The sequence below is a fragment of the Perca flavescens genome, chromosome 2 (assembly GCF_004354835.1).
Source record: "Perca flavescens isolate YP-PL-M2 chromosome 2, PFLA_1.0, whole genome shotgun sequence".
Taxonomy (NCBI): domain Eukaryota; kingdom Metazoa; phylum Chordata; class Actinopteri; order Perciformes; family Percidae; genus Perca; species Perca flavescens.
The window spans coordinates 8855903-8883822 of record NC_041332.1 but is presented as its reverse complement, the minus strand read 5'-3'; the positions used below and the strand labels follow the sequence as shown (position 1 = coordinate 8883822).

The 27920-nt window shown below is 39.8% G+C and overlaps 1 protein-coding gene across 1 annotated transcript in view; it reads right to left on the bottom strand.

Annotated features, from left to right (window-relative positions):
• Positions 1-5661: 5661 nt before the first annotated feature.
• The window catches only part of mfng (MFNG O-fucosylpeptide 3-beta-N-acetylglucosaminyltransferase), a 30551-nt gene continuing 8292 nt past the window's right edge, over positions 5662-27920 (bottom strand). Inside the window, exons 2-8 of the mRNA XM_028600585.1 lie at positions 27605-27650; positions 26485-26587; positions 23976-24129; positions 16989-17074; positions 14140-14305; positions 13860-13945; positions 5662-6173 (exon numbers count right to left, since the gene is read on the bottom strand). Coding sequence (XP_028456386.1) covers positions 6122-6173; positions 13860-13945; positions 14140-14305; positions 16989-17074; positions 23976-24129; positions 26485-26587; positions 27605-27650 — 693 coding nt within the window. The 3' untranslated portion in view covers positions 5662-6121. The remainder of the gene's footprint in view (positions 6174-13859; positions 13946-14139; positions 14306-16988; positions 17075-23975; positions 24130-26484; positions 26588-27604; positions 27651-27920) is intronic.

Sequence of the window (27920 nt, the reverse complement as noted above, 5' to 3'; positions counted from 1 at the left end):
GCGTTTTATTCCTTTTCATGGGCAAAAGGGGATGGGAGAAATTTAAAACATGCTTTGATTTTCATTTTCTATTTCATATAACAAAAAATAAAATCACTTGAAAATGCCTTTTTTTTAATATTCAGAGACCGGATGTTGTCATTTCCAAGGCAACAGTGCCAGTGTAGCCTACCAGTGTTGCTTTCAGCCCAGGCTAAAATTACTTCGGAAACCCTAATGCATATGTTTATATGTATTGCCTCATTTATGTATTTCATGAAATGAAAATCAAATGACCAAAACATACACTACCATATTTCCTTTAACCCAGGCTACAGGGGACATACTAAAACGCTTAACATGAAAAAAAACGCTTAACGTGAAAAAAACGCTTAACGTGAAAAAAACTAACGTGAAAAAAACGCTTAACGTGAAAAAAACGCTTAACCATCACCATATTTCTCATGGCCGTATCTTGTCATGAACACTTAAGCCTGTCAAAAAAACAAAACCAAAATCCAACGATTATAGAAGTCATGTCACATTAACGTTTTCTTCTTCATTGGTGCCTATGGCAAGGAAAAAGCTCACGTGGTTTAATGTTCCTAAACAATGATCAATGACAAATTTCTCCCTCATATTGCTCCTCATAACCACTGAAAACTGTCAAAAAATCTAACCCAAAATCAAATTATTATGGACGTTATCTGACTGATAACTGACTGATATCTGATTGATCATTGTTTAGGTACATTAAACCACATTAAGCTTTTTTGCCCTCCTTTACATAAATATACATAAATATGGCTATGAAATAGATCATGAAATACATAAATGAGGCAATACATATGAATGATTAGTCATTATAGTTCAATAGCCTAAATACATATGTTTTACTTTTATTTATTTCAGGGGATTTTCTTTATTCCGTCTATTTATATGCACGTTATATTCAAAGGAAGTTTTGTTATCTCACAGACTTCGACCTTGGAAATGACAACATCCGGTTTCTGAATATGAAAAAAGTGGCTTTTTTTCGTTTCTATTTTCGAATGAGTTTTTTATGTTATGTGAAATAGAAAATGAAATAAAATTTCTCCCATCCCCTTTTGACCATGAAAATTTCATGCATTTCAATTTCAAATTTTGTATTCTAAAACGAAAATCAAATACCGATTGGTTTTTTGAATACCCGTTTATGAAATGTTAAATCGAATGAACGAAAAAGTACACGGACCGTGGAAGTATAACAATGCTGGACTTTCACCCAGGAGACAAACGGAACAAACAGAACTACTTCACGCTTTGCGTTACCTGCATAACCAGAAGTTAAGTAACAAAATCAATTATTTTAACCCAAACCACAATCTTTTTCTAGACTTAACTAATTGGTTTTGGAGTCTAAACATACCCAAACTGGGAAATTTTGAGGACGGAAAATGCACCTATGGGTTACATTAGACAACACATTCTCACTCCCATCACGTCAAAATACGGATGCCTGGTCATGTGCCTTTAGCGTTCGTTCTTGACGCTAAAAGTCTCATTTAGCATCATATGTAAATGCGCTTGGTTGGGACTCTTGGCATCACTTTTTGATGCTCTGGGTCGGGTCGTACGTTTAACTGACATACGGCACAAGAATGGAACAGTTAGGTTTGGGAAACTATCGTGGGTTGGGTTACAAAATGTACGTTTCAGTGATAGGCGGGACACGAACCCCGGTCTCCTGGGTGAAAGTGTTGTTTGACCCATCCACCACTCCAGCCAACCTCCCTATGTGGCATTTAGGTCTTTCATACTACTCGCTACCATTGTCGTTCTTAATACTACGTCATCTTACAGGGCCGTGGTCGAGCTACTGCTATACCCGGTGCGTTCCGTACAGAAGGGTGATTTTTGCGTGGTATTTGACGCTGAGAGCCACTGCCCATGCGTCAGTATTTGACGAGTTAGGAGCGAGAACAGACTGTATCAGAGGGTAGGAATAAACTAACTATATCTTTGTATGGTTCCGACTTTGTTGGAATTGAACTAATGGACTGACAAGAAATTTTGCACAGATATCTCTCTTTTTATATCATTTGGGAATTTGTCCATGACTACGTTAACAAGCTGTCAATTTTCGGGTTATGGTCGGGTTAAGGTCACCATTCGGGTTTCTGAAACATTCGGAATAACCCGTTTACATGCGTGAGCAGAGAGAATTACTCCTGTATACATGGAATTTGTAATCAATTGGCAATATCCCGATGTAAATGACGCACGGTTAGCGTCTGGACGTACGGACAACATTAAGACCCAATAACTTTTCGGTCACCTTCTTATAAATCTCACTATCTCGGTACTTTCTGCCGTCAACAAAAGACATTATATTCATGGTTTTCACCACACTAATAAAGAAATTGGTTTCCTCCTCGCTCCAAAAGTGTGGTGCTGTGCTGCGTCTCGCCATGTTTACCTCTACTTCTTGTTTACTTCCGGTATACTGCGCGCAGGTTTTCTGCATTGACATGCAGAAATATATATATTATATATATATATATATATATATATATATATATATATATATATATATATATATATATATAGATATATATATATATATATAACTATATTATTACAGTATATAATTATTATTATAACTATGTTTTCCGGCACATACAAGAAGTTCCTCTACACAAAAGACCAAGATTCCTTGCGAATAGAACATGCGCAGAACACAAATCAATGTTCCTTTTGATGGGGATATGCCAATACCCGTTTACATGACCAAAATTTCGGGTTAGAAAAGGGGTAACCCAGGTAGCATATTCGGGTTTTTGCCGGTGTTTACATGGCCGTGCGCGACCAGGTTATTGCTAATATTCCGGTTTTGAACGGGTTATTGGCTGCATGTAAACGCAGTGCATGACACTGGGACTATGGAAACACATCCTCCAAATGTTTTATACATCATGTGCAACACCACGGTCACAAATCTTTAAACACTGTCTATCATCTTACTCTCCTCTTTGAAAAGTGTGAACACATAAAAGTCCATTCTGTAACCACTGCAGTAAATTGATTTGTCGGCTCTCATTGAAGCTCATGTTACTCTACATGATTGGTCTCAGTATTCCCATGGTGGAGATGTGTCAGGGCCACACAGTCATTCCTGCACATTCTCAACCACTTTCCACCCACTCACATACAAGGCCAGCCCCCCCAGTCACATTCAGCAGCATATCTGTATTCATCACATCTCCATTCACAGCAAACGAGCTATACCAGCGTTTCCCGCCTGCAGCGCAGTGTCATCTCTCTGCACATGGCCTCTGCCTCCTATTCCAACACTAACATTTGATTGTGAGTCATTGTGAGATTTGTATTCCCGCGCCTGACCAGATCTGTCAAGCTCGATGAGATTTTGCCAGAAAATGTGAGCTAGGTAGTTTTTCTCGCCATGGTGAGGAACAGGTTTACAGGTTTTGTGATCTCACTGTCAAGTCGCTTCTAATGTTTGTGCAGATTCCCCACTTGAAAGGGATTTGATGCATCCACCCTGAAATCAAGAACTGGATTTCACTTAATGGCCAAACACTTATTTTCCTTTTTTCCTCCTTTTATTTTGGCATACTTCAGCAGTTTAATTTGACAGTTCCATTTGAATTATTGCTTCAGCCCAGGAAGGCATTTGGATTTTTGCAGGTCTTTAAGATGCTTAACAGTTTAGCCTTTTCTAGCAGTAGCAGCTGCAGTAGCAGTAGCAGGTGAAAAACCTTTAATAAGTATAAGTATAACTTTATTTACTTCAGTTATAATGGTACTGATATGCCCCATGTTTGCTTCAAGTTCCACGAGCTCACTCTAAACTGGGAAAAAAGCTGCTTTTAACTTTAGTTCCGCTGACTCCTGGAACAAATAACAGTACTTTCTTAAAATCAACTCACGTGTGCCTTTTGGACAATTTAGAAATCTGGTTTTAAACTTGCAAACTTCTACTTGTACTTGCTTTAAATAATTGTACTTTTTTTTCATATCTGTATTATCCTAATTTATTCATCAAAATTGTATTCATCCATTTTTTTGTTTAAAGTTTATTGTCATTTTTCCCTTCTTATGATGGTGTGCTCTTTTCTGTGTTGCTGTTCTGTTTTTGTCTTTGTAATTACTCTTCATTCCAAATGAGGGCAATTTTTGCACCTCAATGATCTCTTAAGTTTAAATAAAGGTTGAATTAAAAAAAATAAAAACTGTCTCCAAAAAGAAGATCAGGATCACTCGATAGGTTTGATGGAGGGAAGCGGGTTTCCAGGCGTATCAGTTGTGATCTTCTTCGTGCTGTCAGTGGATTGTCATTGTGGTTGTTTGCTTTCAGCCATTGCCTTGGAGGAGCCAGCGCAGCGACTGAGTAAACAGAGAGACAGATGGAGGGGTGGAGGAAAGAAGGGAGGAAGACAAAGGAAGGAGGGAGGGAGGAAGGGAGGGAGGACATATTTTGGATAAGGAGGGAGATGTGGGTCAGAATGGTCCATTGTGTGCAGACTTCATAGGCACAAGGACACCATCCCCTTCATAACAACACACACACACATACACACACACACATACACAACAGACACTCCAACGCCGCTACAGAGCTTCGTGACGCCGATTACAGACCTCCGTCACAGCTCGTCATATCAGCAGCAGTTAGTAGATGTGTTTAGCTGCAAAAGAGCTCCGCGACACCAGCTACAGTGCTCTGCCAGGTCAGCGGTAGTTGGTGGTTCAGTTACCCGAGAATAGTTGACTGTAAGACATGTACAGAGCACCACGTGCTGCCGGTCGTGGTGCTCCGTCAGGTCAGCGGTAGTTATTTGTTCAGTTACCAGAGAATAGGTGACTGTGCGCCGTGTACAGAGCACCGTGAGCTGCCCGTCGTTGTTGGTGGTTCAGTTACCAAAGAATAGGTGACTGTGAGCCGGGTACAGAGCTCCGCGAGCTTTGTATTAAAACACTCCCAGGCAACACACATTTCCTGGGTAAAAGTCTTTTGTTTTCCCCGGGAAGCAAATTCAATTCAATTCAATTCAATTTTATTTATAGTATCAAATCATAACACGAGTTATCTCGAGACACTCTACAGATAGAGTAGGTCTAGACCACACTCTATAATTTACAAAGCCCCAACAATTCCAGCAATTACAGTAATTCCCTAAAGAGCAAGCAGTGCGACAGTCGTGAGGAAAAACTCCCTCTTGGGAAGAAACCTGGGACAGACCCAGGCTCTTGGTAGGTGGTGTCTGACGGTGCCGGTTGGGGATGCGTTGAACAGTGGCAGGAATAGTCACATTAATAATGGAACAGTGACTTCAAATGGTAGTCGTAGTAGTTCATGTCATATCAGTGCGCTGTAGGGCGTTACAGGATGTAGCGTGGCCCAGCAGAGCATGGATGGATGTAGCAGGAAGCAGCAGGGTTCAGCAGGACGCAGCATGACATTGCAGGGCACCGCAGAGCTTAGCAGGGAGTGCAGCAGGACCACGGCGACAGCTGCAACCAGGATCTTGGTGCCAACGTTCTCCAAGGAAATACGCTGGGTGAAAAAACATAAGGACTCCGCTCCTTGGCTTGAAAGTCCTGTGTGTTAACGCCCACCCATCACCCCGACCACCTCACTACGCGGCCAGCCGCATTCTTATACAGCAGCAGTCAATGTGGTGCACCCACGGAAATCATACAAATTACAGTCCTTATCTTTTCATATCTTTTCAAACCTATGGTTCATGAGAACAGGCTGCACACATTAGTGAAGATGCAAAAAGTCCCCATTTTTTGCATGAAACCATCTGTTTGAAGCACACAGGTGAAGAAGAGAAAAACCTTGTTCAGTTTGTAGTTAGGATCCTGTTAATATCCTCTTTTCTAAATCCACGAGTGTCCATCTGATCTGTTTTATAAGCAGGTACAGGGAAACCTGTTGAGTTGTCTGTCCTCCGAGACTCCACTTCTGCTTTGTGATTCTCCAGTTCTGGTGTCTGCAAATTGTTCCATCAAATTACTGTTAATCCATCAGTTTTCTCTGCATTTAGCCAATACCCAGGAAAAATAATTCATCCAGCAGGATTACCAGCCTTATCCCATGTGTGTTTGGAAGTTGTAGTTTTCTATGAAGTGTTCAAGGACACCAGCTGGTGAAAGGATACAGCATGCAGTGGACAGTCTTAAACCTGTAGAGGACAGAAGTGATTAATAGACACGTTTGATTTTAAAAGCTTCATCACTTTGATGTTTTATGCCGTTTAAATGTTAATATATTTGTTTGCATATATTTCTTTGATACCTACTCCCATGTATACAAGGTTGGTTGGATATGTGAAAATATATTTCAGTCAACTCGGTGTTAAAAACACTAAGCACTGTCGTCCACTCATGCTGTTGCACATCCGCACTTCACGTATATATCCACTTGTATGGCTATTTTACTATTTACTGTAATTGTAATCCGTTTAACATCTTCACATTCTCTGCTCTGTTCTTATTAATGTGTGTGTCTTTTTATGTTTGCAGCATAAGTCAAACTTTTAATTCCGTTGCATGTACTTACATTGACAGTAAAGTCAATTCTGATTCTGATTCACCGAAACATTAGTCTATATGGACGAGGTTTCATTTTCCAGGACAGCTCCTGTGCCGTCGGAAATTCCGCCGGATGTCCCTCATTTTCAGCCAGTTATCCGTCACCTTCCGCTTTCTTTGTGTTGGCATTTTAAAGTGCTCATAATTGTCAGGTTCATAATTGTATTTAGGTTATATCAGAATAGGTTGACATGGTTTAATTTTCAAAAAACACCATATTTTTCTTGTACTGCACATTGCTGCAGCTCCTCTTTTCACCCTGTGTGTTGAGCTTTCTGTTTTAGCTACAGAGTGAGGCATCACACTTCTATTCCATCTTTGTTGGAAGTCACACATGTAGCTAGGTAAGGACTACTAGCCAGTCAGAAGCAGAGTATGAGCAATGCTAGCAGTTAGGTGAGCATTATTACGTGTGTTACAAAATGACGCACATTCATCTCTGAAGTAAAAGCTGGACTACAACAGGGCTGATTGGAGCAGTTTGTGAACCGTGTTTTCTGTTGGAGATGGTAACTTCCTTTGGGGTGGACTTTGGGTTTTTTCACTTTGTAAACCTATTAGGTGCTATTATGTACTCTTTGCTCAGATCTTACCTGACAGACTGAACCTACCGGGTAACTTGGAGAGGATCTACCTCAGAACCTTGCCCACCTCTCAGGTCTGTCATTCACTCGCACAGCTTTTCTTATCACAGCTACGCAGATGACACCCAACTAATTATCTCCTTTCCAGAGTCTGAAACTCAATTAGCAGCACACATCTCGGCCTGTCTGACTGACATTTCTTCTTGGATGTCCACACACCATCTGAAACTCAACCTTGACAAGACTGAGCTCCTTTTCCTTCCAGGGAAGGGCTCTCCTACCTAAGACCTGACTATAACAAGTGACAACTCTGTGGTAGTCCCCACCCAGACTGCTAGAAACCTGGGTGTGACACTTGACGACCAACTCTCCTTCACTGCCAACATTGCTGCAACTACCCGATCGTGTAGATACATGCTGCATAACATCAGAAGGATGCGTCCCCTTCTAACGCAGAAGGCGGCTCAGGTTCTGGTTCAGGCTCTAGTCATCAAAAACATGTACAAGGTTCTCCAGTCAGTGCCCTTGATCAAGGCACTGGCTCAGATCTGGAGTTGGTCCCCGGGCGCTGTGATTGGCTGCCCACTGCTCCCTTGAGGGATGGGTTAAATGCAGAGAATGAATTTTACTAAATGTACTGTATGTGTATGTGACAATAAAGTACAATTACCATTACCATTACCATCTCACATCTAGACTACTGCAACTCCCTCCTGATTGGCCTGCCTGCATGTGCCATTCGGCACCTGTAGCTCATTCAGAATGCAGCAGCTCAACTTGTCTTCAACTCCCCAAGTTCTCTCACACTACACCGCTCCTCCGCTCTCTTCACTGGTTACCAATTGCTGCCCACATCCGCTTCAAGACACTAGTATTTACATACAGGGCCACGAACGGATCAGCCCCAGCATACATCCAGGACATGGTCAAACCCTACGCCCACTCCGCTCTGCCTCAGCCAACCTGCTTGCTGCCTCCTCACATTGAAGGACAACTAGTCACTCAACAAAATCTCAAAAAAAGACTGTTTGCTGTCCTGGCTCCTAAATGGTGGAATGAGCTCCCTATTGACGTCAGGATGGCCGAAAGCCTACACATTTTCTGCCGAAGGCTAAAAACACATCTCTTCCAACTACACCTCGGATAAACATAAAAAAAAGAAAATGTATATATAATTATTAAAGCTGCACTTTCATATGGCTCTTTGTAGTTTTGCTTATTTAAAGCTAATGTACTTGCACTTACTACTTGTTGTCTGGAGTTTGCACCTTCAGGGTTGAAAGCACTTAATAGATATATAACACAATAAATGAAAGGGAAAAAGCCATAATATGAGCACTTTAAACAGAAGTGCCTTACTTAGATATAAAGTCCAAGATATGTGTAATAACAAAACCTGAACCCCACAGAAACCTATTTATACACATTGACAGAGCAGCTTTTTAAGTCAGAGTCAGCACTGACCCTCACTGACATATAAAGGTGAAACTAGTTGAATCAGATCCTCAGTAGCCTTGACAACAGGCAATCCAGTAAAACTACAATTAAAGTAATGGGAAAGAATAGCACTGTTGTTAATTTTAAGTACAGTGAACTGTAGAGTCTGTTGGTTTGCAGTGAGTCTGTTAAAGGGGACGTAAAGTTATCTGTGACTTTGTATTGTCCTCTATTAGCAGCCAGTGAAGACTGCGACAGCACTAATACACATGATCTGCTACTAAAATCAGAGAAAGCTTTAGTAGCTAAATATAGTCCGGCAGAAGCATCTAACGGCGATGTCATCAGTAAAATCATAATACTGAAATGTTTATGCTTCTTTGTGATTTTTACCTCCGGCAAGGAGTTGGTGTTCTTGCTATTTGGTCTCTGAAATTTTAAAAACTCGTTTAAAGTTTTTAGATAAAAATTGGTGGAAAGTAAGGCACTGACCAGAGAATCATTAGCATTTTTGTATAGCTATAAATAAAACATGAGATGAGAACATTTTCTTTTATTACATCAATTTGTTTGGACTACACTTGCGTATATTGTTTCAGTCACAGTTTTGGTTGGGTTTTAATGGATTTGAGATATATCTTTTCTGATATTATTCTCATATTATATATACTTTAATGGGAGGGACTACAGGCAAAAACATCCTTTTTCAAATTTGAGTTTTTGGGCTATTTTGCTTTCATAACATGTCTTCTTTCAGATTAGTGGGGAAAAAAAACATCCAACATACACATTTAGTTGTTTATTTTACCACTCTTTGTCTACTTGGGCCTGTAAATTTCTGCGAAATTGACCAAAAGTTAACAGAAGATAGTGGTTAATTTGCATATTTAAAAAACTTAACAAAATTATTGTCTTAATAGTAGTCAACTGAGGAAGCATCATGGTGATATCTATTGGGTAAAGTATTTTCCCTATTGACCTGCAGTGTCTCCCTTTAATATTGCACTTGAATGTGAAACATCTGGCACACCTGCCATTATTGTGTATCCCTAAGTAACATTTCTAAACATTTTGTATTATCATTTCTATCATTCTTAGTTTTATGAGAAACTTTTGCTCACAGCTGGGAAGGCCAGACACTTTCAGTAACCCCACTTTATATATCTAACATCTTGTCCCTCAAGAATTGCTAAACTGTGAAACCATGTGAGCAACGTGGTGTCAGTGCACCAGAGTAACAACTGACAATTGGCGATTGAAGTGAACAAGTTTGTCCAAAAAACCTTATAGAGCCTCAGCCCTGAGGGTGTACCAGACTGTCCACTGTCCTTTGTTTTATCTTTTCTTGTAATTTATTATTTATTGCATTTTCATATTACAAGATGTGTATTCTTTCTCTGAACCCGTTTAGTGATGCTGTTTGCTAATCGTATTTCTCATTCTGCTACATTCACAACTTGATTTCTTTGGAAAAATAAACTTTATTTCCACGGATATACTTGGCAGTGTTGTATTCATAGAAATAAAATAGATAGAAAGGCCATTTCCATTCAAATCAACGTAGCAGGATGGTCAGAGCGGCAGCCATTTTTACGTGTACCATTGCCATGGTAACGTTAAACTTCAGGAAAAGCCAACTTCAGGAAAAGCCAACTTCAGGAAAAGCCAACTTCTGGCGCGTTAGTCGCGGAGGTGAAGTTTTGCAGCAACGGACAAATGAGCAGTGGAGTAGTAACGTAACGAGGCTGAGCGCCAGCCGCTAAATGAGTCAATTAACTCAATGCTTCATTCACCCAAACACATTGTTATCGCCACGAGTGACAGCTTTATTCGGCTCGTTTTCTGGAAACTGTGGTAAGGGGGTACGGCGAAGTTAGCAAGCTAACGTTAGCCAACTAACAAGTTCACCAGCTAGCTGTTTCCGCCGTGCTTTTATGCTGCATCGGTTACAGAGAATGAGCTGAACAGCGGGCTGGATGTAACGTTAACGGTCCACTGACCCACTGCTGCTGGGTCTAACTGTTCCGCCTCACTCCCATGAATGTATTAAGAGACAGTCCCCGCAGCGAGAACATCTCCCGAGCTGCGTCGGGCGGCTCTCCTCCCAGCAAGCTGCGACAGAGTTTACGGCCCCACTGATGCGTATTGTCACAGTGACAACTAACGACAGTCACCATGTTGTTGTGTTCCAATCAAATGACCACAGGAAGCATGCCCATGGCCTTTCTATGCATTTTATTTCTATGGTTATAGTACTCGAGATCAGTCTTGGTCTCAAGACCGGTCTTAAGACCAATTTTTTAAGGTCTTGTCTCGGAATCAACGACATTTTTACTCGGCCTTGTCTCGGCCTTGGATAAAGAGGACTCTGAATTTTATTTCAAGACCGGTCAAGACCACAACTGCAGGGATATCACTAAGTTGCCTGCCGGCATTGTCTGATTTAGGCATATGTGTTAAAACTAATAACTTGACTCATATCTAATTAGAAATTTGTTACCGTAAGCCCCCTTCTCCCTGCCCCCTTTACACACGCTCCCAAGAAAGGTAATGCGGGAGACAGGAGAAGAAGCTCTGGCTGTCTAACACAAATCTGGTCTTGGTAATGACTTGGTCTCAGTTTAGTTTGTCTTGACTACAACAGTGATACTTCAAAAAACTATTATAAGATATGAAGAAAGTTCTGTTTAGAAACCTGACCAACTTTTTTTGTACTGCACGTCAAACATTCAACCTGCCCTTGCTCTGACTGCAGCGATGCTAAGTGTAACTCTGTATGACACCCGTGGATGGAAACAAAAAGAAAGAGCTCACTGCAGAATGCTTGTGGTGATGTGTTCTTACAGCTGGCGGAGGTGAGGACTGGGAAAGACAAACACATCTGTTGTGTTACATCAAATTGCTTTTATCTCTGACTGGTACAGTGAACATGATGAAGTGGAGCAACAGGGGTGTCACTCTTCAGGTCGGATCATCTGAGCAGCAAAACAGAGTGCTGGGGAATTTCTAAAAGCAGAGTAGCTTGTAGTTATCAAGCATCTTGCTATAAAGATGAACTATTGATGTAATGCACAGGGAAATCTGCCTTGAATATTAATTAATAATATGCACTTGTGCTTTACATTTGATTTCTTGATTACAGGTTTTAAAGGTCCCATATTAAAAAATAATATGTCATTTTTTTTATTATAAAGCAAGTCGAGGTGCTACAGTATATACATACTGTAAAGTATAAAAGCGGTCAATTGACAGAGAAATGCGCACAACCGATATATTGGAACTGTGCATTTAAACGAGCTGTCATGGGCCTCTTGTGATGTCACAACTATACAATATATATGTAGAAAGTGCCACTACAGTGTCGTTACAGTCATTCCCCAGCTGCAATGATGGTGAAGAGATGTCACAAGCGCAGATGTGGATGACCTGGAAATGCTGACCAATCAGAGCAGACTGGGCTTTTTCAGCGTTTCAGACAGAGGGTGTATAGGTATATTCAGACAGACAGTATATAATGTGTTTTTGTAACATTAAAGCGTGTTCTAGTAGAAACTCAAAATACAAGTATGAACCTGACATTTAGCACAATATGTCCCCTTTAAGTGTTAATTTCCATATTAGACATTCAAGATTCGGAACATCTATTTTTAGTCCACACAAAAGCTTATGTTTCTTGTCCCACTTCTCGTCTGTGTGATATGAAATAGAGTATTTTTGTTGTGCCACCATCACGTGGGACTACAGGTGGAAATTAGCAATTGATGCTATAACCTGGCCCAAGACATATTCTCTTGTTTAACAAGTTTAATGTTTATTTGTGCATTGTCCCTGTTTAAAATAAATCAATTTCCATTTCCATCACATCAAATGACTCATATAATGTCAAGTTTGTTAATGTTAAATTTGTTGTGAACATTCACAGACCCAACCTTTTTGATTTTGATGATTTTTAATGGTATATACAAACCTCCACACGTCATCACACTAATAGCAAGACTCTTAGTTTCGTATTGTGGGGTATGGCATACATTGCAGCCTCTAGGGGGATAAATGTAGGCATTACGCCAGTTACACGCTGCCTGCGTGGCGGCTGTGTGGCGTTTTCTTTACACACCAGAAACATGTCTGATGCGGTGCTGCTGCTGCTAGCCTTGTCTGTACACAGGTATGTTTCCCATTGATAAAATGAAATACCATGTTAAACATAAATATACAGTACAGGCCAAAAGTTTGGACACACCTTCTCATTCTTTATTTTCATGACTATTTACATTGTAGATTCTCACTAATGGCATCAAAACTATGAATGAACACATATTGAATTACTGTATGTACTTAACAAAAAAGTGTGAAATAACTGAAAACATGTCTTATATTTCAGATTCTTCAAAGTAGCCACCTTTTGCTTTTTTTGATAGCGCTGCAAACCATTGGTGTTCTCTCAGTGAGCTTCATGAGGTAGTCACCTGAAATGGTTTTCACTTCACAGGTGTGCGTTGTCAGGGTTAATTAGGTGAATTTTTTCCCTTATTAATAAAAAAAAACAAAGGGTGGCTACTTTGAAGAATCTAAAATATAAGACATGTTTTCAGTTATTTCACACTTTTTTAAGTACATAATTCCATATGTGTTCATTCATAGTTTTGATGCCTTCAGTGAGAATCTACAATGTAAATAGTCATGAAAATAAAAAGGAAACGCATTGAATGAGAAAGTGTGTCCAAACTTTTGGCCTGTACTGTATACTGATTTGATTACAGCAAAGACAATGTTGGCAGTATTGACGGCAAAATAGGCTACAGAATATTTCGTTCTGTATTGACAGGTGCAATATTAGAAAATCAATTATTTTTTTTATTACATTTATATATCTGCATTTATATCAAAACCTAGAGACTTTCAAACATCAACATGTCATTTATTAATATGTATTTATGCCTAAATGACATATAAACATCTTTTCCTATTCTATTTTGCCTGGAAACGCTTCCAACACGCTTGCGTGTCGCGTGAAAAATAGCCGTTGGTTCTATTTCTAGCATGCACGCGTTTTCGAGACGTGCGTGTCACGCAGGCAGTGTGTAACCGGCCTTAGACCTTGATTTATTCATTATGAAGTTGGGTAGCTAATTTTAAGTGATGTGACTTCGGCTCAACAGTGGCCACAAGTGGTATTTACAGGAGAATGGTAAATCTCTGTGGGCAGATGTGTGCTTCCATATCCTGATTCACTGGTTTATAGAGTGACAGACAAACCTGGAGGGGTCTTCCTCCTTAGAGAAGCGTCCTTTCACCTTGATGCTGTTCATCTTGTTCTCAAACATCCCATAGCTCAGAGTCACCTGCAGTGGAGCGAAAACACCCACCGACACACACACACACACACACACACACACACACACACACACACAGCTGTAAGAGAAAGTGTTAGAGCATCTGCATGTGTTTCTCTGTGTGTGTGTGTGTGTGTGTGTGTGTGTGTGTGTGTGTGTGTGTGTGTGTGTGTGTGTGTGTGTGTTGGGGAGGGGGGGTGTACCTGGTGTGGAATGCTTCTGTGGTTGATGAGCAGCAGGTTTTCCAGGTGGGAGTGGAATAAAGGACAGTGCACCATGGAGATGCCCAGCCTCTTCTCCACGATGAAGCCCACTGTACAGTCGTCAGGGAGACGGATCGTAGCCGACGTCTGCTCGAATTTTGAGCCCCTAAAGTACACACATACATACAAACACCCACACAAATATAAATTAATTAAGTTTGACAAAATACGGAGGACTAAAACACATGCTTTTTTTGTTTTTTCAGATATGGGGCCTTCAAATTATATTCGCCGCTCAAATGCCTCTGGGCGCAATTGGATAGGCTAGTCCTTCAACCAATCAGACCAACGATTTGGGTGACGTAGCAGCAACAGCGGCATCAACGGGTTGCTGCGCTTCAGTGGCCATTATGTTGAATGTAAACAAAAAGCTGCTTGCTGTCGTTGCGCTATCGTCATCGTGTAAAAAACCCAGGAGAATCCGATACTGGAAGAAACAGAAGGATGAGCTGACAAGATTAGCCGACAATAGCAAAGCGCGGCTAGCTGGAGGAGCACATCTCTGGTAAACACAAGAATTAAAGTGATGCTTTTGCATGACTCTTTGCTGAGAAACATCTGCTGATTAAATCAACTAATCGATTAGTCCATACAATTGAATGAGAGTTAGTCGACTAAGAAGTTCTTTAATCGAGCACAGCCCTACTAGACACAAATAACTACCGTCTGTAACGCTAATCACATACTGCTGTGCTGCAAACCAACAATGTGTTTTACTAAACTATTGTATGCTCTTATTGTAATCCACCAACAATACCGTAGTACCTGTATTTGAAATAAATACCTGGTACATTTACAGGGTTCAAACTGACACAATGGTGGTGTTTGATTAATTCTGACCCAAATTGCTTTGTCGCCCTTCTGGCTGTTGTTGTATATGGTGATATTTTTGCAAATGTTTCTTAAAAAAATGTATGATCTCTGTCCACTGGAACTCTATGGCTTTTCATTTAAAGCAGTTTATTTAAAACAATTATACTTATCAAACAGATGGAATTAGAAATAAAGGCCTGCCTCTAACAAAAGCCTGCTTCAAATAAAAGCCTGGTACCTTCTGCAGTTCAGGTAAATAAAGGCCCCAGTTTTTATTTGAGGAATTACGGTATATATATATATATATATATATATATATATATATATATATATATATATATATATAAAATATTATATTTTATTATAAATGAAACTACCCAACAATATAATAATATATGGCCTACAAGTCCAGCTGAGATGATTAGACAATTAAACACCAAACTGTTTTGATCGCTTCCAGTTTCTAAAATATCAGGATTTTTCTGCATTTGATACTTTTACTTTGAATACTTTAAGTACATTTTCCTGATGATACTTACATACTTTTACTTAAGTAACATGTTTAATGCAGGACTTTTACTTGTAACAGAGTATTTTTATAGTGTGGTATTAGTACTTTTACTTAAGTAAAGGATCTGAATACTTCTTCCACCACTGATTTTTCTGGTTATGAGGGCAGTAATTTTCTTAAATAAAAGCTATAAAATAAAATAAAATAAAAAACTCTAAAACTGCCTAACTTTAAACCTAAAAGGAAATTGTTGCAGATCTTGCATGTTTTGGCCCATTAACTATATTGCATGTACTTTACTGCTGACCTTTTCCAAAGAACACCGTAAACTCTTAGATTGATTCCCTACCTTGTGGCCCTGGGCAGCCATTAGTCTCAGCTCTTTGAGAGCAGGATAAATACAAACTTGCAGAGACCTGAAAGTTACTTTAGATTGGTGATTCATCACTCTGAACATTTGGTCATGCTTTACTCTTTTTTTTTTGGTCAAAGTTATGCTGCTCGCTAATGCAGTTGGGTTAAAGACGCTGTTTTGAAAATGGTGGTGCATTCAAGTGTTTGCAGGAAACTGTGACTTTGACAACAGAAAACCTGCAAAGAGGCCATCAAAATCACATTATGTATCCTATGTCTTCTGTATTTTTTTGTCTCTTAAAGGCGTTTCTATCTAAAACAAAAATAATGGAGTCTCAGCGTCATTACTGAGCAACTATAACATCATTTTGACAAACATAAATAGAAATAAGGGCAATCAAATTTTCACTGTGATGAATTACCTCTTGCAAGCAAGTTTCAAGTCTCTTCAAGTTCTTTTCCATTGTCAACTTGAAGTAAATTAGTTTTGCAATGGACTAAAAAGAGCAAACACATTAAAATAATTTCTGATAAAATCTGGCTTGAGGGAAATGATAGAACCTGCACCTTTCAAATGAAAAGAATGCATGCACTTATTTTTAATTGTGTAGACTGTTGATTTTGAATGATCCGTACATTTGGTCCCAATTGAGACAACGTACACACACACGTGTGCAGCAACCCAGTCTCACGGCAGTTTGTGAAATGGTCACGTAGTTTAATCTATTGATTTGTGTACACGGATACGTTTCGTGATGGAGGGAGGATGGCTGGGGTGATGGATGGGTCAAACAACACAGGACTTTTGCCCAGGAGACCGAGGATCGTGTCCCGCGTGTCACGTTTCCTTTCCCCGTTGTTCTTTTCCTAAACCCAACCCGGAAATCTTCCATGGGCTCATCATGGAATTTTTGCCGATCGTGTTCATTCCACACCCGACTGACAGAAAGAATCGTGCTGTGATCACGAAAGATGCTTCCCATTGAAATACATTATTTAAAAAAAACATCACGAAAAAAAACGAGATAAACGTGTGTACACAAATCACGTGACCATTTGACGAACTGCCGTGAGACTGTGTTGTGTGCAGGGAGCATCAGTCGGTAAATACCTGGCCCATGGAGCCATCTTCTCCGCCAGCTGCCGACTCAGACAGAATCCTGCTCCTCCTGTAGCGAACCAGAACCGCACTTCCCTCTGAGTGACAAAACACACACAGACACACACAAACACAGATTTTCAGATGCATTATTATGCAACCACTGTCACAGAAACAGACATATATATTGTTGTTTTTACACAAAATTCCCGTCTCTAGTTTCAACGATCGAATGAGCAAATGGGGAGAAATGAAAAGTGATCACGCCTGATGCAAAACTCCAAAAATTGCAGACAAGCGCACTGCACCAAGAAACACAGTTTGCTCTTCATTTTATGGAAAGCTCTGTGTTGCCATAGGGGCGATGCCAACACAAAGGCCAGTGGCCAGTAACACACTATGTTGGTTCAATCAAATATAAGCAAACAGCATGCAAACAACGACAAAATTATTGCTGCTGTGACAACTTCTCAGAGTTGTAAAGCGGCGCCTGTTGGGTATAAATGTTATTCAGTATCCCTGCATCTGATAAGCCGCCAAAGTCCTCTTGGATTGTATTTCATTTTACCCCCTGAAGCACTTCTCCTACACCAACGCAGCCTTAAACCTTTTGATCCAGTGCTGTTGCTCTTAAAGACTGAATACTGTAATGCCATTAAGGTGTAAATCACATTCTTCAAATGGAATAACAGTTCTTAGTGTGTGTGAGGGACAAAGGCTGCCTGACGTTCAAGTGTAGAGCTTTTTCCTATACTTCTTATGCTTGACAAGAGCTTTGTACCAGCTTATCTTCTTGTAAGTATTGTTACCTCTCACACACACACACACACACACACACACATGGTAATACACATCCGCAGTTACACACACATTTCAATTTCAATTTCAAAGTTTTATTGTCGTATGCACAGAAAACATGTTTCCCTGTACAAAGAAATTCTTCCTTTGCTGTCCATAGAATGCCAAGCAATGTAAAATCTACAATATATACTACAAATATACAAATCATCTGCAGTATCATGAGTAACCAATAGGGCTGGGCAATATAATATCGATATTATACCAATATCGTGATATGAGACTAGATATCGTCTTAGATTTTGGATATCGTAAAATCGTAACATATTAAGTGTGGATTTTTCCTGGTTTTGAAGGCTGCATTAGGGTAACGTAATGTCATTTTTTGAACTCAACAGTTCTAGCAGTTCTATTATTTGCCTTTACACACTTTAAACATTTAACACATTAAACTGACATTTCTGATGATTATTTATCGAAAATCTTGTTGTGTAAATAATATTTTGTTAAAGCACCAACTTTCAATCCTACAATATCGTCACAATATCGACATCAAGGTATTTGGTCAAGGATTTCATAATATTAGATTTTCTACATATCGCTCAGCCCTAGTAACCACTTTATTTGGGAATAAAGACACCAATCCTATGCACGCAAAATGAACACAAAATCTGTTTGCAGAAAAATATTGAAAAAAAATAAATACACACAGGAATACTATTAATATTTGACAAACTAGAGATCTTTCGCTCTGATAAACAAACTAAGTCTGTAATAGGTAAGAAATACAGAAGAGTGCTTTTCTCACTGACCCTAAAATAATAAAGTGTAATTCTTTTCCTTGCCTCTCCTATCTGGTTTCCCTTCAGAAATGTATTGATTGTTTGTTCTTTTCCAAACCACCTGAAATGAATTGCATGTCTTTATCTGCTAACTCTGCCATTTCACAAGCTGATGTTTGTTTTATTATCTGCAGTAAAAGTGTTTAGGTGTGTTAAGACGCGGCAGCCAAATTAGGAGTTTAGGGGAGGGCACAAATGACTAGACTGTGCGTGTTTTCTTTCCTTTCCTTTCCTTGCTTTGCTGTACATCTTCTGTCTTAATTTCCTTCCCTTTTATTTCTCCTTATTCTATATTATTACTATATTATTATTTCCAAGTCTTTCTTTCAACTATGTATCCGTTTTTTTTTTTTTTTTCCACAACATCCTCATACCTAAACATCATAGGTTGATTTCCAAAGATTCCCAAAACGACACATACGGCCATTTTATTTACTGCTGCACAGTGGCAGTTTAAACATGTTACCGTAGTAATGTGACCGTTCAATTTAACGTGATCTGGCGCAGTTTCAAACACGTAGAAAACGTTGTGAAATGGAACTAGTTAAGTTTAGGCAACAAAAATTGGGAAAACATAAGGGATCGGCTTTAGATAAGTCCTGTAAAACTACTAAAGAAGGCTGTAACGGGACGTCACGGACACATACTAAGGTTTGGAAAACTTTGGTAGGCTACATTTTAAAATGACAGTTGATTTTTGGTATCACACATCCCGGTCTTCTGACTGAAAGTCCTGTGTTATTTTTTTACCCATCCAGTACAGAAAAATAATAGAGGGAGTTGTATTTAATTTTGAGCTCAATCTATAGTAAGGATATGTGAATGAATGTTATGTATTAATGCCTGATTTCATGTGGAAGTTGTTGATTGGTGCACAAAAAACCTCCTACAAAAGATGGCTTCTCAGGGTGTAAGACCATTTGCCTTAAGATGGTCTAGTACCGAAACATTGCCTACTATTAAACTTTAAATCTTTTTTGAAAGTTAGACAGTGCGCGGGAGTTTCTTTGCTATGTTTGACCTATCCAGCACCCCAACCTGCCTCCTTATACTTCTTTGTTTGCTCTCGCCTTAATTACTACTAGGGGTGGTACGGTTCATGAAAAAAACATCCGAACCGCTCGGTTCGCTTGTCTCGGATCGGAGCGTGTGTGCATCACATGGTTCGTCAGTACACTGTTAATGGTCACTAACCACTTACTGCCGTAGCGCCCACTTTCGACACCTATGTTAAAACACTTGTGAAATGACGAGGGGGATGAGTGTGACAAACGCAACACATGGCAGCTGATTGGACAAACGTGTGACGTGGGTCTGGCTGCTCCCGAATTTTAAAACAGACTCTAACGGCGTCTCGTTCTGAATACGATGTCGTATTTTTACGAAAATAGTTCACCGAAACGTGTTTCTGAAAACATTTTAAGCAAGAAATAGGGCGTGCAGTTGCTGAATCTGTCTGTTTTTTTGATCGACAAAGGTCAGTTTAAAAGATTTTTGTCAGATTTTGAGAGGCGCCGGGCCGACCGCTCCTCAAGTGGAGTGTGGAGTGCTGCAGGTCACGTCACATGCAGAAATGTCAAGTAGGAGAGATAAGGAAGGCTGACTGGAGTTGGAGGATGCGTCAGCGTCATACTGTATATAGTCTGGTGTGTGGCAACATTTTGGATTTCATGTTACCTATGATGACAGCGGAAATAAAACAATATATAGAACTGCCACTGCGTGCATGTATTGTGCAACATGCATTCAATATGCTAATTTTAGCTATATATCATATGCTGAAGTATATATCTGGAGTGTTAAAGATTAAAAGAATTAAAAGAAAAAATAACAAGAACCGTACAGAACCAAAAACCATGACCCTAAAGTTATGAGAGGCAGTTATGAGATGCTTGCATAAACAACCCATATGGTCATTTTCTGGATGAGGACTGGCTGTTTTTTCCCTTATTTACATTTCTTTCCTTCTCGTCTTTTCTTCTTTCATTTCCTTTCCAGTCTTTTTTCTTTCCCTTTCCCCATTTCCTGCCTTGTTCTTAGCACCTCTCTGTCTCCCTTCCCATTCAACCTCTTCCTTTTGATTTCTTTTCCCTCCTGTGGATCTTTATCTTCTACTTCCTCCTTTTTGTGTTAAAGGCTTTCCTTTAATTTCCTTTCCTGCCTGTCTTCCCTCTCTTTTCTTTCCTACTATTAATGTCCTTTGGCTCTTTCTCTTTGAATTCTTTCCTTTTTTTTGTTTTTTTATTCTAAAGTTCATCCCTTTCCCACCATTTCCATTAATTCCCTTCCTTTCCTTTCTTTGCCTTCTTCTTTCTCCCTTCCACCTCTCCAACCTCACAACAGTGGCAGGAAAATAAAAAAAAAGACAGTCAGCGAGACATAAGAAACTGAGAGGAAGAGACAGAGAGGGAGCTTGACATTTGTTTTCTTTTTTGTTTTCTCCATCACCCATCCAACCCCAGTGAAGGATAGAGATGAGGAAAGGAAGAGAGCAGTGGGAAAAAAAAGGAAGGACGAAGGGAAGGGAAGGGAGAGAGAGAGAGAGAGAGAGAGAGAGAGAGAGAGACAGACAGAGTTACTATGGAAGCAAATAAATAAATAAAGATCTATTTTTCTCGTGTAAATGGGTGCAATCAGAGAGGAGAATGTGACACAAGGGAGATGGAGAGAGTAATTCCAAGAAAGGAGTGAGATAGATTGAAAAGAGCTGGGAGAATGCTATTCAGAGACGTTGCTAGAACCAGGATGCACTTTAACTCAATAGGAGCATTAATTCTACTGTAAAGCATGTGAACTCAGTGACACACACACACCTGTAAATAGGTACATGAGTATTCCAAAAATAATATGCGTGCGTGCGTGCATGCATGTTTTACCACCAATCAATATCTCAAACGAGACACTTATCACTCATTGATCCACTTGGGTCCGAAAACCCTTCCCATGTGAACAAAAGACACGGAGCTACATGTACTTCCATCCATCCGTTCATTCTCCCCCATTTCCTGGCAGCACTGATAAGAGTGAAAATAGAAAGTGTAAGTATGGATTAGGAAAGTATGGATTTTGAATGGCAGTGTTTAACCTGGCTGCGTTGTATTTGGGCACAAGACCAATGAAAAGGGGAATGCAGCTTTGTTTTACAGTTCATTAGTGTCCTCGGTGGAGCCAAAGAGCATCTTAAGAGAGGATAGAAAAAAAGGAAGGAACAAAGAATGGATAGACAGGGTAGAACAGAGAACAAAGGGACAAAAAGAGAGAGAAATGTTAACGTTTTTCAAGAGAAACAACTGACCGACGTATAAAAATGCTTCCGGAAATGTGGACTGTAAACTGGCCAACAGGTCATGGTTAAATCTCAAAATGTCCATTGAAAATGCCCTTCGACCTTTGAACTACGAAGCTGTTTTTAAATGTGATGATGGATTATGTTGGGTATTGTCCATACCTTGTCTTTGAAGAAGAAGAGGTTTAACAGTTGGAACATTAAAATGGTTGGATGTGTGGCTACGAGTGGCAGCAGGTAACCTGTCCACAGGCTACAGGGAAGGACTTTGGTTTGGTTTGAGAGTTAATTTGTTTCCACAGTGAAACATCAGAAAACAGCAAAGAAGTAAATGAGCAAAAAGAAGGAAGGAAACAAAGAAAGAAGCCAGATCACTGAGTGAATAACACAGCAGGTCCGTCTCGGTGGGATGGAAAAAATGAGAAGTCGAAAAGTGAAAAGAAAGAAGAAGGTAGGAATTCATGATGGTAAAGAATCTCGGGAGGCAGGACAGCATGAAAACATAAATTAGTGGAGATACGTTAAAGAAAGTAATGTATCTCAGAGGGGTCCCTCTGCCTTACAGAGTTATCGGCCCCCATAAATTCAATTCAGCATAGGTTTCAGAGGAGTTTTAGTGTGCTGTGGTGCAAATGCTGTTTCAGAGGCCTTTTTACAATCCTGGGGAATAAGCTCTGGGGAAACAGAGGTAAATGATTTGCCATATCTGGTCTCCTATAAGTCCTGTACCCACACCTAACTGATGAGTTCATGCAAAACACCTTCTGGTTCTTACCACCCTTCCCCTGGGCATTGCTGTTTGTCTCTAGGCTTATTTAAGCCTGTAGAATGTCATGGTTTGCAAGTTGTGTTGAAGATAGTACTGACAAAAGCACTCACTTTTTGTCAACTTTTCCCCCAATTTTGTAGTACCTCGCACGGCAGCTGGATTCTCGCGATGTCACGACATCGCATGAGAATCGCGTGATCACATATCGCACGGAAATCCATCTTGTCAGGCTTCAAGTAGTCTCACTTTGCCAGACCTTCCTCCACAGCGCTGCGAAGGAGGGTCTGGCTAGTCCACACAGCATTCCGGGATGGGAGAAAAACGTGCTCTGGTTTATTGGCATTTCATTTTAAAAAATCACAATCGTCTTGGGCAGCGTTAAGCACCGGGCAGATCCATGCTGCAGCTGCAAAATAGCCTCGGGAAGGAACTTGTTTTGGTGGAACGTGTACGTTCAAAGGTTGTTTTAGTCGTGCAACCGAAAACTCAGATTGGACAGATAGTCTAGCTAGCTGTCTGGATTTACCCTGCAGAGATCTGAGGAGCAGTTAACCATAGTCCTCAGAAATCCACCGGAGTTCAAAAGTCCAACATAAAGAAAGCGGAATGTAATGGACATCCGGCCGAAATGAGCGAACGATCCCGGAAATAAAACATCATTGATATAGACTAGCACATACCAGGCAAAAAATCACATGTAATAGTGTTTTATACTACAGTTTAAAACCTTTTCAAAGTGTATCTGTTGACTATGAGAAAAGATGACCTCAGCATGTACTCAGCATAGCTCTGCCCAGCTTCAGCCAGCGTTATATTACTGCATTACAGCAAAAAGGAATCCATTACTGTAATTGCGTTACTTTTGTAACGCGTGTAAAATGAGATTTATTTTGTGACTATTTAGTTAACAGATGACCTTTTTAGGGCTACTGAAATAAGTCACATATTTCCATTAATTGTAGCTTCATAGTGTATTCTGCTCCTTGAGTTAACAAGGGAGCTATCCAACATGTTATACCCTGCCTGTTATTCAGTAACGTTTGGCGGAGGGATATGATGATGAGATGTTGAGATGATGAAGCACGTTTTGTTATGAGTCTTGAGTTGTCCTACGCTTGAAGAGTGTCATTAAAGTGGACCAAGTTACACAGTTGAAGCTGTCTCCGAGCTCTTACTCTATCCACGGCCCGAAAGTACTTATGTGTAATAACGACGAGTTAATAGTTCACGCTAACAATAACTAGCGTTACACGCGTTACTCCCAACACTGTGGGTTACACTGAATCAACACTGTGGTACGGTACCGTTGCATTGCCCTTCAGCAGTTCATGAGCAGTGATGGGCTTGTCCAGACTCGGTTTGCCCACGTAGATGTCGCCGTCCTGGGGAAAGGCTGAGAGCAGGGAGAGGAGGGCCTCCGGGTGCACGTAGTTATCATCGTCCACATGACAAAACCACCTGAGGAGCCCCAGGAGAAGAACAGAACAAAGATGCAGTTAAAATATGGTTTGTTTTAACAGTCTGGGTTTCTGTGCTCCTCTCCATTCCTATTGTTGATGTCTGCAGCCAGCAGATCAGATATTCAATACCAATTTTCCTCCTTGTTGGTTTCATTCTTGCATTGAATGAATCCAACTCCAGAAACATTTAAAATTGCCTGAACTACAAATCAACATTAGCTTTGTTTTTCTTTGAAGGACTAAAGTTGCTTTATCATTGTGCCTGAGTTGTGTCTTTTTATTTGAGTGCATACATTGAATATGCTCACAGGAGGAAATGTAAGTCTACCACAGGAAATAATTCCTCAAAATCAAAAGTCCAAGGTTTACTTACTACTGGGGGCTTGGGGGTTTGGCCAAAAAATAAAATCTTGATTTTTGTTTTTTTAAACTTTACAAAATGCAAGAAGAGTAGAACATGATTGAAAAATCATGTTTTAGGACTTCATGTGCAATACAGAAGAACATTTATAATAACAAACTGGCATCACTTGGAGCTGTCGTGACTCAAGACAGCTAATGTAGCCAGCTATTATCTATGTTACTTTTAGACTAAAAACAAACTTTTTGTGCCATTTAAAAAAAAATATTTTTATGATGTATAGGTCTACATTTTACACATAGTATAAAAAACATATATTCCAATTAATTTGATGTATCCCCCAGCCCTACATACTTCCTATTTCTGGAACTTTCAACTGTGTCCCACTACCTTCTTCAATTAATGAAAGTTTCTATGGTGTCATCATCACCCAGTGGTGGACATGGAGTTTAAGATTACTAATGTTTGTATGGGGGAGAGCGTAACCCTTGGCTATATTCAAGGATCAGAATAAGTCAGAAAAGGTTCTGAAAAAGCTAGTGAGTGAACCTTAGAATTATGTATCACAGATATGTGTTATTAGTCCCAGTTGAAAGTAAATTTTGAAGAATTCCTTCCAGGAAGAATTGGTAAGTACAGGAAAGAAATACAGGGGAAAAACAACGGCACTTCTAAAATTAATAAATTGAATTTTATATAGCGCTTTTCACAAACTCACTTTTGTCTTCTTTTGTCTGTCTGGACTACCTGTTATCTTCATACATTAATTTCACCGTATTCTGTGAGTAATAAAGCTGTCTTCTGCCGCCTTAATGACTGGACACAATGTGAAAGCCTCATTCTAAACCAAACACACTTTTACAGCAAAATCAGAGTCCAAATGACAAAGCTTCTGGTACCAAACTGAAGTGGTGGCTTGTTTCCTTTGCCATCCTTATGGCTGCCCAACAACACGAAAGGCTTCCTTCCAAACCAAACAGCCTCACTTCCCTTTCAGTCCAAATAACAAAGTGGGCCCTGGAAACCATACTGAAACGCTCTTTCATTTTCTCTGCCACGCTAATGACGACAGCAGTGAAAGCCTCAGTCACACACCAAACGCAAGCTGTCGAGCCTCATCGTATATTCCACAAATCAAAAATATGACCAAATATCAACAACACGTTGTTCAGTATACTGGCAGCCTAAAGCGGTGTCGTGAGTTAAAATCCAAACGACTCACAGAGTATGATCTAATACACAATGTGGCCCTCTCCAAATACTACTTTTATTCTACTGTCATATATATATATATATATATATATATATATATATTTTTTTTTTTTTTTTTTTTTTTTTTTTTTATTGCTTTGGAAATGAGTTAAGTTAAACGTGCAATAATTGATTCCTTTGGCCACTCTGGGGCAGCAGAAACAAGCTATCAACACAACACTGACATGTCATCACCATAAAGTGATATTGGCAAAATTGTTAGCATCAGATAAATCAGCAGATAAAGAGAAACACCAGCATTGAGGCTAATGTAAGTATGGTATTCACTCTCCTTCTTAACTCTGATATGGTCTCTGCTAACTTGAGAGAGAGAAACATCTCACTGTTTAGCTGCTAAAAGCGCCTCAACGTTCATTGCTATTCGCTAACGTTGTCTGCCTGGCGTTTGGTGCAAGTAATATCTGCTTGTAAAGAGTGAGAAGGAGGACTGAAGACAAAATCTAAGAGACATACTTTTGTATTGCCCACACTGTTTGAATGAACATGTGACCTCTGGGAAATACTGCGCAACGAAGATGTTGGCAAGATAAAAACAAAAGATGTGCTCCTGTTAAGAATCTTTCTAACCCCAGATGATTAACTTGTTTGATTTCTCCTCGCACCACCTGACGCGGTAACAGCCCGATTTCCCCACAGTGATCATATTAACGTTTCTAATCTTAATCCGATCTTCAAAATCCAGTATAGGCAGGATGACAGACGGACCTTAATTTGTCTCACCTCTTGTCTGAGGCCATGAAGCCGTCGTACTCAGCGGACATCTTGCAGGACAGAGCCTGCTGGCTGTGATCTGACTGGCAGCCTGTTACCACCATGTTATAACCTGGACAAAGAGAGACAGAGAGAGTGTTTGATTTATTCAACTGGATTTTCTCAGTTTCACAGGTTTTACACATAATTATCATGTAGGCCAGATATTGATGATTATTATTATGGTGAGAGAAAGTGGAGGCAAGATGGGATATTGTGAGGAATAGATTAGGGACAGCAAGAGAATGAAGGAAAGTGAGAACAAAATATGAAATCAGGGATGATAGCATTTCTTATTTTAACCCTTTTGTCGTCTTCCTGTCGATGCATGCACTTGTCCTCCTCCCCGGCTTTTTTTCTACGCTTTTTAGACCTTTTCTACACTTTTTTTCACAACCACCACTAGTTTGGAATGGAATCCATTGTTAATAAACCTCATTCGTATGAAATTATGTCTACTTTCTGAGTTAATAAAAAAAGCTGAAATTATGAATTATTTTGACTAATAGTTAAGATCAAAGGAACACATGTTGATGGATAATCACAGACATAAAGTTATTTTATTTTTTGGGCATTTTTAGGCCTTAATTTGACAGGACAGATTAGACTTGAAGGGGGAGAGAGAGAGAGAGAGGGTAATGACATGCAGCAAAGGGTTGCAGGTCAGAATTGAACCAGCAACCGCTGTGGGGAGGACCAAGCTTCTGTACATGGGGCGCACGCCCTACCAGGTGAGCTACCCAGGCGCCAAGTTTAGTAAAGTTTTTTTTTTCTTCAAATGCTATAACATGGAATAAAACACCCTAAACTCCCCTCCCCCCCCATCCATGTTTTTGGGCAATTTGGTTTTAAAGACACCCAAATTTCTGATAATGTTTTTTTTTTTAAATGGGTCAGATTTTACCCAAGGACAACAGGAGGGTTAAGCTTTGAATGTGAATTTAGGGAACAAGACCTAACCATGGAAAACAGCACCAGGCTAGAAGTACACAAAAGTATGTGTCCACATCATGTTGTCAATCAATGTCATGTTGATCTAAATCTAAATTTGAGACTTTGTGTGTAAATTAGATTCAAGATCGCTGCTTACCTTTTGAATGCAAGTCCACATCCTCCGTGTCTGTGAAAATGAAAGTCTAGAAAAACAATGAGAAATAAAGGGATTTAAATACACCAGCTTTGATCATATCCTTCTTCTTCTGCACAACAGTAGCAGAACGTCCTGAAAGCACCTTCATTAAGGACTAAACACACAAACACACTCTCTCACACACACACACACACACACACACACACACACACACAGGATCAATATCATTTTGAATGGAGCAAATTCAAAGCGACGGAAACAAGGTTCCCAAAGGTTCCCCAATGTGAGCTAAAAAGTTACTGCATACAAACGCAGA